This window comes from Protopterus annectens, chromosome 3.part0 (genome assembly GCF_019279795.1).
Source record: "Protopterus annectens isolate FY-2018-M chromosome 3.part0, PAN1.0, whole genome shotgun sequence".
NCBI lineage: Eukaryota > Metazoa > Chordata > Ceratodontiformes > Protopteridae > Protopterus > Protopterus annectens.
Genome location: NC_056731.1, coordinates 1,951,515,003 through 1,951,529,630, shown reverse-complemented (window position 1 = coordinate 1,951,529,630; position 14,628 = coordinate 1,951,515,003). Strand labels below are relative to the sequence as shown.

At 45.4% G+C, this 14,628-nt stretch overlaps 1 protein-coding gene across 1 annotated transcript in view; it reads left to right on the top strand.

Annotated features, from left to right (window-relative positions):
* SETD2 (SET domain containing 2, histone lysine methyltransferase) overlaps positions 1-14,628 on the top strand; it is a 3,532,865-nt gene that overhangs the window by 190,182 nt on the left and 3,328,055 nt on the right. Inside the window, exon 2 of the mRNA XM_044066027.1 lies at positions 1,814-1,849. Coding sequence (XP_043921962.1) covers positions 1,814-1,849 — 36 coding nt within the window. The remainder of the gene's footprint in view (positions 1-1,813; positions 1,850-14,628) is intronic.

Sequence of the window (14,628 nt, the reverse complement as noted above, 5' to 3'; positions counted from 1 at the left end):
CTGTACTTTTCTTTGGTAGCATCCTTTAATGAATGCTTGTCGTTATTTGTGCAACAGATGCATGGATATTGCATATTACATTTGTAAACCATTATAAACTGGAGCTTTAGGTTAAGATTTGCTTTTAGAGCCCTTTCTTCAAGGCAGTGTTCTGCTGAGGGACCTCCATCTAATAAGAATTCAAGACTCTGTTGTGCACGTTACAGAGAACTGATTCACTCCTGTTAAAACCAAGAGTGGTGTACTTGACAAAATGTTAGATCTGTAGTAGTGTGTAGTGTGTTTACTTTATGGTGGCTAAACTTAGACTTGTGAGCAAGCAGTGTGATGCATTGTGGAATGGGATGCTATGCTGCCTGGGAAAGTCTGGTTTATGAAGCTGTCCATTTTAATCCCTGCATTTTTGAGCCTGATTTACAATGGATAGACCCAGTTCTGTTGACTTAACGTTACAGCAAGTACATACATGCCGAGTTATGTACTTGGCATAATAATCTGTAAGAATAGGTATTTCATCTGTAGCATACCTTTCTACTACTTCTGACATCATGATAAACTCCAGTTTTTCATGTGCTGGTATTTGGTGTAGCTGATTTCAGATCTGGAGAGGCTGTGCACTTTGGTGCATTATGGAAAACTGGGAGGTATTTGGCAGCCTCAAAAGTTTTACATGATGGACTTTCGTGACTACTGAATGCCCATAGCTCTCCACTTCTAAGCACATTAAATCTGGATAAAGCCACAGTAATGGGTGTCAAAGGGCTACTGTTGGGCAAATTTTAATTATTGTGCTTTTAAAGTTAGAAAGTTGCTAGAACGATCGGAAAATGCATGCTGATGCAAAACCAAAGGATATATGAAGTATGCAAATGTATGTGAATATTTAGTGACTTTAATCCTCAATGATTTGCCAGAAAATCAGAATTTTTAAGGAACAGACCAAGAATGAGGTCAAATTATTTAAATTCTGCAAAAATCTGGACATCCGAGATGTTTCTGCCTTTGCCCTGCTGTATACAGCGGTTGAACCCACTCTTCAAGATCTGTTATTAGGGTAAGTACACAAATTTTTCATTTGTTTCCTAACGTTGGCACGTATCTATGAATTTGAATCTTATGGCAGTTCTACAACAGTTGTCCTTTTTATTGACACTTATTCCTATTCCTATCGTTGGGTACTTAGTTTGGTTTCCCACTTTATGCACATCGAATGTGGATATGATTTAGAATTAAGTGACTTTCAGGCAGTGCCTTCTTGACTGTTCATTGATGGCATTCTGTCCATTCATCCATCCTATTACATCCCAGGGTAACATCCTGCACATAGTATGTATTTTACAGGCAAGGCACTGTTGTCCAGTCAAACCCTCTTAGTATTTGGGTAGTAACATTTTGTGTACTCATTATAGAACAGCTGTACACACTTTTTGATATTAAAATTGGTCTTTTGCTGTTCTCTCATTTGTGGGAAGAATGGTCAGAGTATCTTTTGTCTTGTCCCTCTTGTAGTTTGGGACTTAAACTCTAAGCATCACTGCTGTTAGAATTTTCTGTGGTTGAAGTGGGTTATCGGGCATTAAAAATCAAGAGTCATGTTTTAAGAAAAATACTTTTTGTAGAAAGTTTTTGACTTTTTACTGAAATGAAATGTATACCAAAATTTGAGTTTGGAATGTAACTGCTTTTGAGGTTTTATATAAAATCTGCCTGGAGATGTTTGTAATTCTTTTTAAAGTAACTTCCCAGAAATTCTGGGATGCTCTTAATCTGCTACTTGGTGTGATCAACTCGGAATTATTGTGCTTGTCTGCAGAGAAAGAATTTGGAACGCCTTGGAAGAAAAGTCAAGGTAATCTACAATTTAAACCTATTTTCTTCTTTTGTTTGTAATCCATGACTGTTTTATAATTGTTTACTGAAATGTGCAGCCTGTATTGTACAGGAAAAATCTTGCTCATGTTTTTCTTTTGTAATTGAATGGTGCAGGAAATGCATTTTTGAAAGATTTGTCAGCTAGTGATGAATGAAGATTACTTGTGTTTTTAGCTGCAATTTGACATGGATTGCTGAATTTAATATTTGACATTCTGGAAGGATTAATTTGCTCCTAACCGCAATTACATACTACACAGTTACAAATGTCATTAAGTTGTATGGAATAATTTCAGTTTGGCACTTACTGAAACTGTACTCGAGGTGGACTGAGCATATAAGAAGCCTAGGGGTAGTTGGCATATAAAAAGCCTAGGGGTAGTTTTTTTTTTTTTTTTTTTTTTTCCCTGTCTTTTTATGCATCTCTCGTCTTAATATTCCAGCTCTGTTGTCTTAATATTGCAGCTGATTTGATGGTGGTCCTGAGACACATTTGGTGGTGGATAAACATTTGTATACAGACTAAAGGTGCAAGCATTTTCTTAGGTACATATTTAAGTGCAAAATTTTTGTATTTGACAGTTTTCAGTGTACTGTTGAGTACTATTCAGAGGTGCATGACCTTCATGTTCTAGGATGCGCACTCTAGGTTGTGGTAAGCAGTTGTAATTGCATGTAAATACGACAGTACATGCTTTATAATTTTTGTGCTTTTTCAGTGCTGCTTTTTAGCTTGCTGTGTCCTTGTATTTTTTTGCACAAAAGACCAGAGATAGTGACCTTACCCCATTGAGCATTGAGATGAAGCCCTGATTGACCCAGACAACCAATGCTTGATAAGTGGCATGGGTGCTGGAGGGTCAAGCGGTTAGAGCAGAGGCTTGAGATTATGACACATTAATGAGCTACTTTCTATAGTGTATTGTTTGATTCTCAGTTCTGTTTGCCTACCATGCCAGTTGCGATTAAATCACTTTATTTCTAGGCCCCAAACACTGTCAAGTTATTTAGGCTCCTTGATCATCTTTTTGACTGCATGTCTAATGACTGTTTATGGACCTGTTACAGGCTGGGAGGGTTGGTGGCAGTGAGCAACCATTGCCTGCTAACCCATGGGGGGGCTCTGGTTGCTGTTAAGTTGACACAGTTGCACTGCCATAATGTGGGCCACTTCCCAGTGATGCATAGCTCCTGCTAGATGTGTGGAAACACTTGATGTTATGTAGTCCAATCTCACCTACATTCTTACCCGTGGGGTCCAGAGCCGAATGTCTGCTCCGACTCTGCCAACTTTTCTACCTCGAAGTCTTTCTATTGGCTGGGCTAAGATGGTATCCCATGCTGCACTGCTCTCTATCCCCATATCTCGTTTGCTGCTTGTGCAGCTCGGACGTGGTCTCGCTCTTGACTGTGGCTAAGTACCCTTTTTCTTCATTATTAGAGAATTTGTTGCAAGCAAAAAGCTATTTTAATAGCTGCTGTGTGTTCTGGTCTTGTATTGTGGAAAACTTGTGTGATTGTTTTTCTGTGGTATCCCACTAGCGGTTTCCAATGGGCTAGGCCTGTTTCAGTTAGAGGACCTAGTCTGTCTGCTTGCTTTCCTTGTGTTATAAACTTTCCGGGTCTAAAACCGTTTAAATTAGAGGTTTTAGTCCCCCCCCCCCCCCGTGTTGTGTCTAAGGATCGTTTAAATTGGAGATCTTGAGGTAGTTTGTTAGTGGTAGTTTTTTCCCACCTTGTGAATGTTTGACTGTTGGTCCTTTTATTCAGTGATTACTTGTCTTTGGTGCTTTGGTTGTTGGTTAGATATGTTCAAAGATACTAGGGAGCACAAACCCTCGGGTTTCAAAAAATGCTCCAGGTGCAGTTATAAAATGTCCATTACCGATGAACATTCTGAGTGTATTGTCTGGGAGCAATCCATCTCCAGGAATCGTGCAGTTTCTGTCATGCTTTTAGTCCGAGAGTTCTTCAGGAAAGGAAGAAGTTGATTTTGAAGGGACTTCTCAATCCCTCTTTTGAGGAAGGTCTGGAAACTGCTTCCAGCTCTAAGGCAAAATCTTCTAAATCTAAAAAGAGATCTCCGGCTCCATCAGTCTCTTCGGAGACACCGGAGAAAATTGCAAAGTCTGCTTCGACATCCTCTGCTCCGTTGTCCTCTGGGCCGCAGGAAGTGTCAGTTGTTATGGAACCTGCATCGGCTCCAATCATCTTGGAACCTATTCGGAGCCGATCGCCTAGCATTAGACCCATATCACCTCCTCGCAGGTCTCTATCTCCTTCTCTATCCTCTAAATCCTCCAGGACCTTATCAGATGTGGACGTCGATAGAGTGGTGCAGAGACTCCTTCAGTCACCAGTTTTGGCAAAATAGTTCTCTGCTCTGACCCAGTTGGCTCAAGAGCCCAGCCTTCAACCTGCTTCGATACTTCCTCCAAGCACCTCAGCTTTCGGAGCCGGAGTGCTTAGCTCCGTGTGATGTCCCTAGGTCTGTTCTGACAGCCCCTCCTGGCGTATCAGTGCCGACGTCCGCTCAGACCTCAACAGCGCTGTCCATGGGATTCAGGACTCTGGATTTTTCGGTCGGACCTGAGGAAGAGGCTTCGGGACACTCCTCTGTTCCTAGTCTCCCTCTCGGTGTTTCGGCTCTGGCAAGTTCGACTCCTGTCGTGGCTTCGGAGGCTGGTTGTTCCTCTGACTCGGGGGGGGGGGGGGGGGGGCAGCCTTCGAGGCCATGCGGAGTGTGCTGGCCAGGTAGTTAGTGGCATCATGCGGATCGGTCACTGTCCCCTACTACACCAGTGCAGGTCTCTGACCATCTATCCCTAGACAGCGGAGCCCCAAGGCCTCAGGGTACCCCCCAGGAGTAGTCCCCACTTTTCTGAGGACCCCTCAGAGCCTTTGCCTGAAGAACCACCCAGAAAGATGTGCAACAGGAAGCACATAGATTCCCAGGACGAGTCTCTCATATCGGACACAGACCTCGAGGAATCTGAGGGGTCCCCCAAGTCATCCTCCTGAGGATGTTTTTTCTCTGACAAACAGAGATGACTGGCCATCCAAAGCCCTCTCCGAGGAGGAGTCTGTCTTCCTGAAGGCCTTTGGTGCTCAGCCCTCCGCCTCCTGGGTATCTCCAGCCTTTGAGCTTTTGGTTTTGGTTTGTCGAAGGGTGCAGGAAACCCCTGACTCTCTGGAACCAATCCCCAGGAGACCCAGTAAATTTTTGTCTGCTCCTCCTGATAAGGAATTTCTGTCCAAGGGAGTCCCTGTGAATGCCATGGTGGTGGCAGCTGCCACTCGGAAGGAATTAGCAGAGATGTCTCCCACCGTCCATCCCCCTAACAAGGAGTGTAGGACCATGGACCGGTATGGGAAACGTACTTTTTCTTCAGCGACCTTTACCTTACGGTCTCTGAATTATTTATCTCCCTTTACACGGCTCCAGAGAGATCTCCTCAAGGAGCTTGGAGATACTTTCGCAGGTAACGTTTCTGAGCCGGTGGCCCAGATGGTTAGCACTCAGATGTCTACCCTCAATTCCATTGTAAACTCCTCCCATGAGGCTGATTTCATATGCAGCCGAAGGAGCGAGTAGGGTAGCAAGTTCAGGAGTTGCTCTTGGGTGACAGGCCTGGATGCGCCTTTGTCATTTCGCAGAGGCCTTCAAGTCTTCACTCAGACACCCCTTTCGATAGTTCTTCTTTGTCCGGAACCAAGGTGAAAGACACCCTCACCAGGTGCGAGCAGGAGGGAAAAACTCTGTCTGCCATAGGAGTCAGTTTTTCCTTTCCGTATAGGCCTTATCCCAAGGCCCAGAGGGGTGGCAAAATGTGGTTCAAGAAATCTGAGTTCTTTTCCCGGTGCACAAGGTGAGCCCCCCCCCTCCAGAGGCAGGGGAGGGGGGTGGTTATTCAGTGAGATGCCACCCTAGGGTCAGAGGAGGCCCCCGCAGCTCGGGAGACCGTGATTCCTTTCTTGGTTCTCTCTTCCGCCGCTCCCGATGGGAGGCCAGACTGTGTGCTTCTGGTTCCAGTTGGGGGTCGAATCTTGTGGTACCCGGAGGCCTGGCAAGACATCACCCAGGACCAGTGGTTTCTACGAATAATTTCCGGAGGATGTTCTCCCCCTTCTCGTCAGATCCCCCTCCAGTCTGGATGGGGATGTTCCACCCAGTCAAAGGGATTCCACAGCTTTAGAAGTTTCAAAGCTGCTGGAAAAAGAGCCATCCAACATGTCCCCTCAGACCAGATCGGATTAGGGACTTACTCAAGATTCTTTTTGGTGCCAAAAAGGACAGGGGACCTAAGACCCATTTTGGATGTCAGCCAATTGAACACCCACGTGCAAAAGTCCAAGTTCCAAATGGTCACATTGCAGTCTATTCTCCCATTGTTGGGAAAAGAAGTGTGGATGTACTCCCTCGACCTCAAGGATGCTTACTACCACATAAAGATGGACAAGGCATCCAGAAGTCTCCTACGCTTCCGGCTGGGAGCCAGTCATTTTCAGTTTCGAGCCCTGCCCTTTGGTCTCACCATAGCCCCCAGGGTGTTTACCAAATGCATGGCAGTGGTGACTGCTCACTTGAGACGTCAGGGATTCAAAGTGTTTCCATATCTGGATGACTGACTCGTTAATGCTACCACCAGGCATCTACTAATTCAGACCAGGGATGCTACTATCAACCTATGTCAACAGTTGGGCATCACATTGAACTGGGAAAAAATCTGCCTTGTTGCCCTCACAGCGTGTCACTTCTTTTTTATAGGTGCAGAACTAGACACCGTCCTCATGCTGGTGTTTCTACCACCGGAAAGAGTCAGTCCTACAACGACAAGTTCACGCCTTGCTCCCTCTGAGAAGAGCGAAGGCAAGATGGGTCCTCCAACTATTGGGGACAATGGCTGCGACAATTGTTAGTTCCTTTGGCAAGGCTACATATGAGACTCCTTCAGTGGCTTCTTTTTGCCCAGGGGTCTCTTCAATGTCTTCCACTTTCTCATCCTATTCTACTCAGGTGCAAACAGGATCTCAGTTGGTGGCTTCGCACCGACAACCTGAATGCAGGAAAGCCCTTCGTTCCTGCACCTTCGATTGCCACGGTGACCACGTATGCCTCCCAGATGGGGTGGGGGGGCATTATCTAGGCAGGACAGTCCAAGTCATGTGGCAAGAGCACGCAATACATCTGCATATCGGTGTCCTGGAGATGAGCTGTGCTACTAGCATTGCAAGCACTTGAGAGCTTTCTTCCTCTCGGGACTATTGCAATCCACTCAGACAATATGTTAGTATTGTACCATATATATAATATGCCAGAGCATCATTTTATCCACCTTCTTTCCTAAGTGTTCTAATGGAGGAGCAATCTACGGGGAAAGTAAGTCAAATGTGCTCGGAGCTGAACATTAAAGGAGCATATCGACTCAAATAACATCATCCTCATCTTTTGGCTTTTCCCGTTGGGGGTTGCCACAGCAGATCATATCTTTCCATTTCTTCCTATCCTCTGCATCTTGCTCTGTCACACAAACCGCCTGCATGTCCTCTCTCACCACGTCCATAAACCTTATCTTAGGCCTTCCTCTTTTTCTCTTACCTGGCAGCTCCATCCTTAGCATCTTTTTCTCAATATACCCATCATCCCTCCTCGGCACACGTCCAAACCAACGCAATCTCGTCTCTCTTGCTTTGTCTCCAAACTGTCCAACATGAGCTAACCCTCTAATATACTGATTCCTAATCCTATCCATCCTAGTCACACCGAGTGCAAATCTTAACATCTTTAACTCTGCCACATCCAGCTCTGACTCCTGCCTTTTTGTCAGTGCCACTGTCTCCAACCCATATAACATAGCTGGTGTCCTTCAAGGATGCGTCTGCAGTCCTAACAAATGGGTTGTCCTGCCTCAGGCAGCCCTTCGGTCGGCCGGATTCCAAAGTCTGGGTCTGGCCTCGGCTGATGTCGCACTTCACCCGACGTCATAGCTGCTGTCAATTGGGTATAAAGGCATCAGCCGATGCCATATTCCTCAGTCTTTCTTGCCGCGTGGCGCCCGAAGCAGAAGCTGTTCGCAAGTGCCGGTCGGTCAGAACCAGAGATTGCTACTACCGAAGACTTCTAAAAAGCTAAGTACCCCGTTGGGGACTCTTTCTTGCCTCAGCCGATGTCAGAAAAAGTGAATAACTGTTTAACTTGTGGGAAACAAATACCTCATAAAGATTTCCACTCTTACTGCCTTCCTTGCTTAGGCCCAGACCACGACGTAGCAGCTTGTCTAGCCTGTGCTTCCTTCAACCGACGGACACTTAGACGTCGGTCGGAGTTTGCAGAGGAGTTTTTCGGCTCCGCTTTTGGTTACAACATGCCGTCGGAGACTCCGACATCACAATTAGCTAAAAAGCGTTAGGAAAAGGACAGACACTCGCGGTCCGCGGTTTTGGCCGAAACCGCGGTTAAGCCAACCGCGAGTGTTTCTGTTTCGGCTGAAACCGAGTCCTCGGTTTTTCCTTCGGCCGAAAGCATGCCTCCTACAACCGAGGCCTCATCCAGCATGGCTGAATCTGCTACTGAATTTCCACCTGCTCTCGCAGGTTCTCAGGATTTATCAGATACTATCCCTTTCGATATATCTACTCCTGCACGTGGAGCTGCTAGGCCCCCTGCATCCATGTCAATTAAGGCTTTTCTAGGGCTAAAGCAGCTAAATCTTCTAAGACCGTGCCTGCTAAAACCCCCTCACACAGGCCTAGTTCTAGTACTCAAATGCTTAGCCTAGCAGAGGATCTCATTTCCTTGATCAGGGGATCCCAACCTCACCATGACAGGGCCTCTCATCCCCCTGCAGAGAAGAGGCCTAGAGCAGAGCCCCCTGAACCAGTTTCTACAGATTATTCCTCTGATAATTCAGAAAACTCAAATCCTCCAGAAGGCCCTTATTCTCTATATGAGGACTCTGACGCAGAAGACTCCATTCCTTCTGCCCCTCCTCCTGAGGAATTTTCTTTTGGGGAAACCTTGCATGCTATGAGAGAACAATTTCAATGGCAGGGCCAGGATTTTTCAGACTCTAGGAAAAGGCTTAGGACCTTTTTACATTTGCCACAGCATAGGCCTTTAGCCATTCCTCCAGTACTTACAGTTGTGGATGATGCATTTAATGATGCTTGTACTGCCCCTGACTCTCTTCCCCCGGCCCCTGCTAAGCCCGACAGATACTATAGGGTTCCGGACATAAATTATCACTTGTATAAGGCTACTATTGCAGATCCTGAAACTATTTCACAGGGCCCCAAAGGTGTAGCAGCTGCCTCTGCCAAAAACCCCCTCCCCTCTGAAAGAGAATCTAGGGCATTAGAGAGATGGGGTAAAAAAGTTTATACTTCTGCTACTCTTTCGGCTAGGGCCTTAAACTGTCAATTCCACATGATTCAGTATCAGGAATTTTTGTTAGATCAGCTAACTAAAAAACTGTCCTCTCCTGAACCTTTAGACCATAAGTCCCTTCAGGAATTGGTACATAACACTCAGCAGGTCAGTAATCATTCCTTAAAATGCGGCTATGATGCACTGGAGGCTTCCTTTAGATCAGCTATGACTGGTACAGTGATCAGAAGGCATGCATGGTTAAAAGAGCAATCCTTACCAGACCATGTAAAGTCAAAGCTCCTAGATGCTCCCATGGAAAAACGCAGTTTGTTTGGCTCCCCTGCACAGCAAGTGTTAAAGAAGGTGGAAGAAAAAGCAAAATCTTTCCAAACAGTCAAGGATTTCTTACAGGTCCAGCCTCCGAGGTTTAGTAGGAACTGGCCTTCCAAGAATTGGTCCTTTCCAGACACCACCAGAGCACAGAGAGGCAGAAATAGGCGCCCAAGAGGCAGAGGTCAATCCAGAGGTGCCTACAGGGGACGTCAGTGGCAGCCTAACAACCAGAGAAGTACTGCCACAGATCCAGCCACTACCACTTCCACAGGACAATCACAGTGACTTGGTTCTGAAACCGCCTACCAGGGAACAACTAGAAGCACCCTTGGGCGGAAAGCTAGCCTTATTTTCAGTAAACTGGCATTACATTACAGGAGACAAATGGATTTTACAGACAATAGACAAAGGTTACAGGTTTCACTTCCGTACTCTACCAAGGAAGAGAGGAATGCCAAACCTACCACCAAACCAAAAGACAAACGCTCTAGAACAAATAGACCACTTACTAAGGATGAGAGCTATAGAAAAGGTACCTTCCATGGAACAAGGACAAGGATTTTATTCCAGACTTTTCCTGGTACCAAGAAAGGAAAACCAATGGAGACCTATTCTCGACCTGTCCGCTCTGAACACATATCTCATTGTTCCAAAATTCAAGATGCTGACCCTACAGCAACTTCTTCCCATGCTGGGCAAGGAGTCTTGGCTGGTAACTCTAGGAGGCATACCTGCACGTCCCCATACGACCAAATTGCAGAAGATACCTCAGATTTCTTGCAGGATCAGAGCATTATCAATTCTCAGCATTGCCTTTTGGCTTATCTACTGCGCCCAGAGTATTCACGAAATGCCTGGCATCAGTAATTGCTCATTGCAGGCTTCAGGGAATTCAAATTTATCCATACCTGGACGACTGCCTGATACAAGCGGACAACAAAAACAAATTAACACAAGATTTGAGAGGTTATTCACCTATTGCAAGCCCTGGGATACACAGTCAACATAAAAAAGTCAAGGCTGATACCATCCCAAAGGATAACTTTCTTGGGTGCAGAACTGGACACATCAAACCAGATGGCATTCCTCACAGCAGAAAAGCAAAAGCAACTACCTCTCTATTTCATGGCATTAACAACGCAGAACCAGCTTACAGCAAGGAAAGTCCTGCAAGCCCTGGGTTACATGGCATCCTGCATAATATTGATTCCACATGCCAGACTACATATGAGGAAGTTGCAGTGGTACCCAAGGAATTTATGGTCTCAGCACAAGCACAGCCTAGAAGCCCAAATTCCAATAATTCCATGCCTGAAGCAAGAATTCCAGTGGTGGGCTCAGGCCTGTCAATTGAATAAAGGACTGCCGTTCAACAGCCCTCACCCAAGCCAGACTATCACCACGGACGCCTCAGACCTCGGTTGGGGGACACACATGGTGGACAAGTGCATACAAGGCTTATGGACACAAGACCAGCTGAAACTACACATAAATCAAAAAGAGATGCTGGCAGTAAAGCAGGCAATTCAGACATTCAGACCGTTTCTTCAACAGGGTCATTTGCTGATAAGAACGGACAACACCACAGTTATGTGGTATATCAACAAACAGGGAGGCACACATTCATATCCTCTATGCCGGATGGCAATGGACCTCAACATTCAGCTCCAGGCCATATTTGTGCCAGGAAAAGAAAATATACTAGCAGACATCTTAAGCAGAACTACCACGGATGCCCACGAATGGATGCTGCATCCAGACATCTTCAAATCCATTACAAGGAAATGGGGACTACCAGAAATAGACCTGTTCGCATCCCCACACAACCACCAATTGAAAAAATTCTGCACAAGGACATACCACCCACTTGCTTGGAAGGTGGACTCCCTATCCTTCAGTTGGGAAAACCTGACAGCATATGCATTCCCACCTCTTCCTTTGATGCACAAAGTGCTACTGAAGATCAAAGAAGATCACCTAAGGATCATCCTGATATCTCCAGACTGGCCGAGGCAGCATTGGTACCCGCTACTGAGGAGTATGTCTCGGGAACACGCATGGCCTCTACCCCTAGTTCCTTTACTGCTAACACAGAACAACTTCAAAATCCTGCATCCAAACTTGAAAACACTGCAGCTAGCTGCTTGGAACATTACATAAGACAAAATAACCCAGATTTATCTCAAAGGGTTAAAGACATTATCTTGGAGGCTTGCAGACCCTCAACAAGGAAAACTTATTCAGCAAAATGGAAAAGATACCTCTTTTGGAGTGCAGCAAAAGGAGAAAATGTATCATTGGCAAACATAGCTAACATCCTGGAATATTTAGCAGAGCTTTTCCACAATGGCCTGTCTTACTCCTCCATTAAGATTCATGCATCAGCAATTTCAGCAGAATACAACATGGATCCTCCAGTCTTCTCTCATCCTCTACTCAGGCAGTTTCTGAGAGGAATTAAAAATGTAAAGCCGCCAAGGAAGCCACCTTTGCCTACATGGGACCTGAACTTTGTGTTAGAAAAGTTGACACTTCCCCCTTTTGAACCAGCAGCAACAGCAGAATTACAGTTCTTATCTTGGAAAACTGCTTTCCTGCTTGCAATCACTTCAGCAAGAAGGGTTTCTGAATTACAGGCATTAATGGCAGTACAGCCCTTCCTTATCTTCCATCAGGATAGAGTGTCCATGAGAACTAATCCTACTTTTACGCCAAAGGTGGTCTCCAGGGTATGATTAAACCAAGCAATCCACCTACCAACATTCTTCCCCAACCCACAGAACAGGGGGGGAAGACTACTACATACCTTGGATGTGCACAGGCAATTGCGCTACTACCTGGACAGAACCAAGAACAATAGAAAAACTGACCAGCTTCTGGTAGCATATGCAACAGGAATGGAGGGAAAAGCAATTTCAAAACAGACAATCTCAAAATGGACAGGAAATTGCATTAGATTATGTTACTCTTTTCATGGAAAGACAACTCCAGAAAACATCAGACCTCACTCCACAAGGGCTACAGCCACTACTACAGCTTTTTTACGAGTAGTGGCTACCAAAGACATTTTAGAGGCCGCTACTTGGAGCTCCGTGCATACATTTGCCAAGCATTATAATCTACCTTTATACTCCAGATCCCGAGCAGGTTTTGCCACTGCTGTTTTGCAAGGGATCTTAACTACACCATAATCTTCTTAGTACCTCCTCCCCCAGTTTGGTTATGGTATTCTACCCATTTGTTAGGACTGCAGATGCATCCTTGAAGGACATAGTACAGTTTTGTACCTACCATAAATGTAGATGTCCGAGAGGTATGCATCTGCAGTCAGGATTACCCACCCTCCTTCCCCTCTGTGGTACTCCTAGGGTATTTGCCCATCTTGTAGCTAGCTGGGGAATCTATTATGGTGTATTTGTTTGTATATATGTATATACCTGTTTATTTTTATTTGCTCTCTACTGTTTGGAATCATTTGCATTTATCCAAATTTAGCCTTCCTAGAGGGCACCTGGCATCTGGGGCAAGAAACACTGAGGAATATGGCGTCGGCTGATGCCTTTATACCCAATTGACAGCAGCTATGACGGGTGAAGTGTGACATCAGCCGAGGCCAGACCCAGACTTTGGAATCTGGCCGACCGAAGGGCTGCCTGAGGCAGGACAACCCATTTGTTAGGACTGCAGATGGATACCTCTCGGACATCTACATTTATGGTAGGTACAAAACTGTACTGTCTCACTACTGTCTTGTAGACCTTTCCTTTCACTCTTACTGGTACCCGTCTGTCACAAAGCACGCCTAACACTCTTCTCCACCCATTCCACCCTGCCTGTACTCTCTTCTTCACCTCTCTTCTACATTCACCATTACCCAAGTACTTAAACTCGTCCACCTTTACCAACTCTACTCCCTGCATCCTCACCATTCCCTCTCATTTACACACATATATTCTGTCTTAGCCCTGCTGACCTTCATTCCTGTGCTCTCTAGAGCATATCTCCACCTCTCCAGAGTCTCCTCAACCTGATTCCTACTCTTACTACATATCACAATGTCATCTGCAAACATCATAGTCCACAGGGCCTCCTGTCTGATCTCATCTGTCAACCTGTCCATCACCACTGCAAATAAGAAAGGACTCTGAGCTAATCCTTGATGTAATCCCACCTCGACCTTAAATGGATCTGTCACTCCCACTGCATTCCTCACCACTGTCGCACTACCCTCGTACATATCCTGTACCACTCTTACATACTTCTGCCACTCCCGACTTCCTCATCTAATACCACAACTCTTCTCTAGGCACCCTGTCATATGCTTTCTCCAAGTCTACAAAGACACAATGCAACTCCTTCTGACCTTCTCTGTATTTCTCCAATAACACACTCAGAGCAAACATCGCATCTGTAGTGCTCTTTCCTGGCATAAAACCATACTGCTGATCACCTAATCATCACCTCCCTTCTTAACCTATCTTCCACTACTCTCTGCCATAATTTCAAGCTGTGACTGATCAGTTTTATCTCTCTCTAGTTACTGCAGCTCAGCACATCACCCTTGCTCTTAAAGATAGGTAACAAAACACTTTTTTTCTCCACTCCTCAGGCATCCTCTGACTTTCCAAAATTTCATTAAACAATCTAGTTAAAAATTCCACTGCCATTTCTCCTAAGCACCTCCATGCTTCCATTGAGATGTCATCTGGGCCAACAGCCTTTCCATTCTTCATCCGCTTCATAGCTGTCCTTACTTCCTCCTTGCTAATCAGTTTCACTATCCCCACATCATCCAACCTTCTCTCTTTCTCTTCATTCATCAGCCTCTCAAAATACTCTTTCCATCTACTCAACACACTCTCCTCTCTTGTGAGTACCTTTTCCTCACTATCATTTATCACCCTTACTTGCTGCACATCTTTCCCAGCTCTGTCCCTCTGTCTAGCCAATCGGTACAGGTCCTTTTCTCCCTCTTTAGTGTCCATTCCCTCATACAACTCTCCATACGCCTTATCCTTAGCTTTCACCACCTATCTCTTTGCCATGCGCCTCAT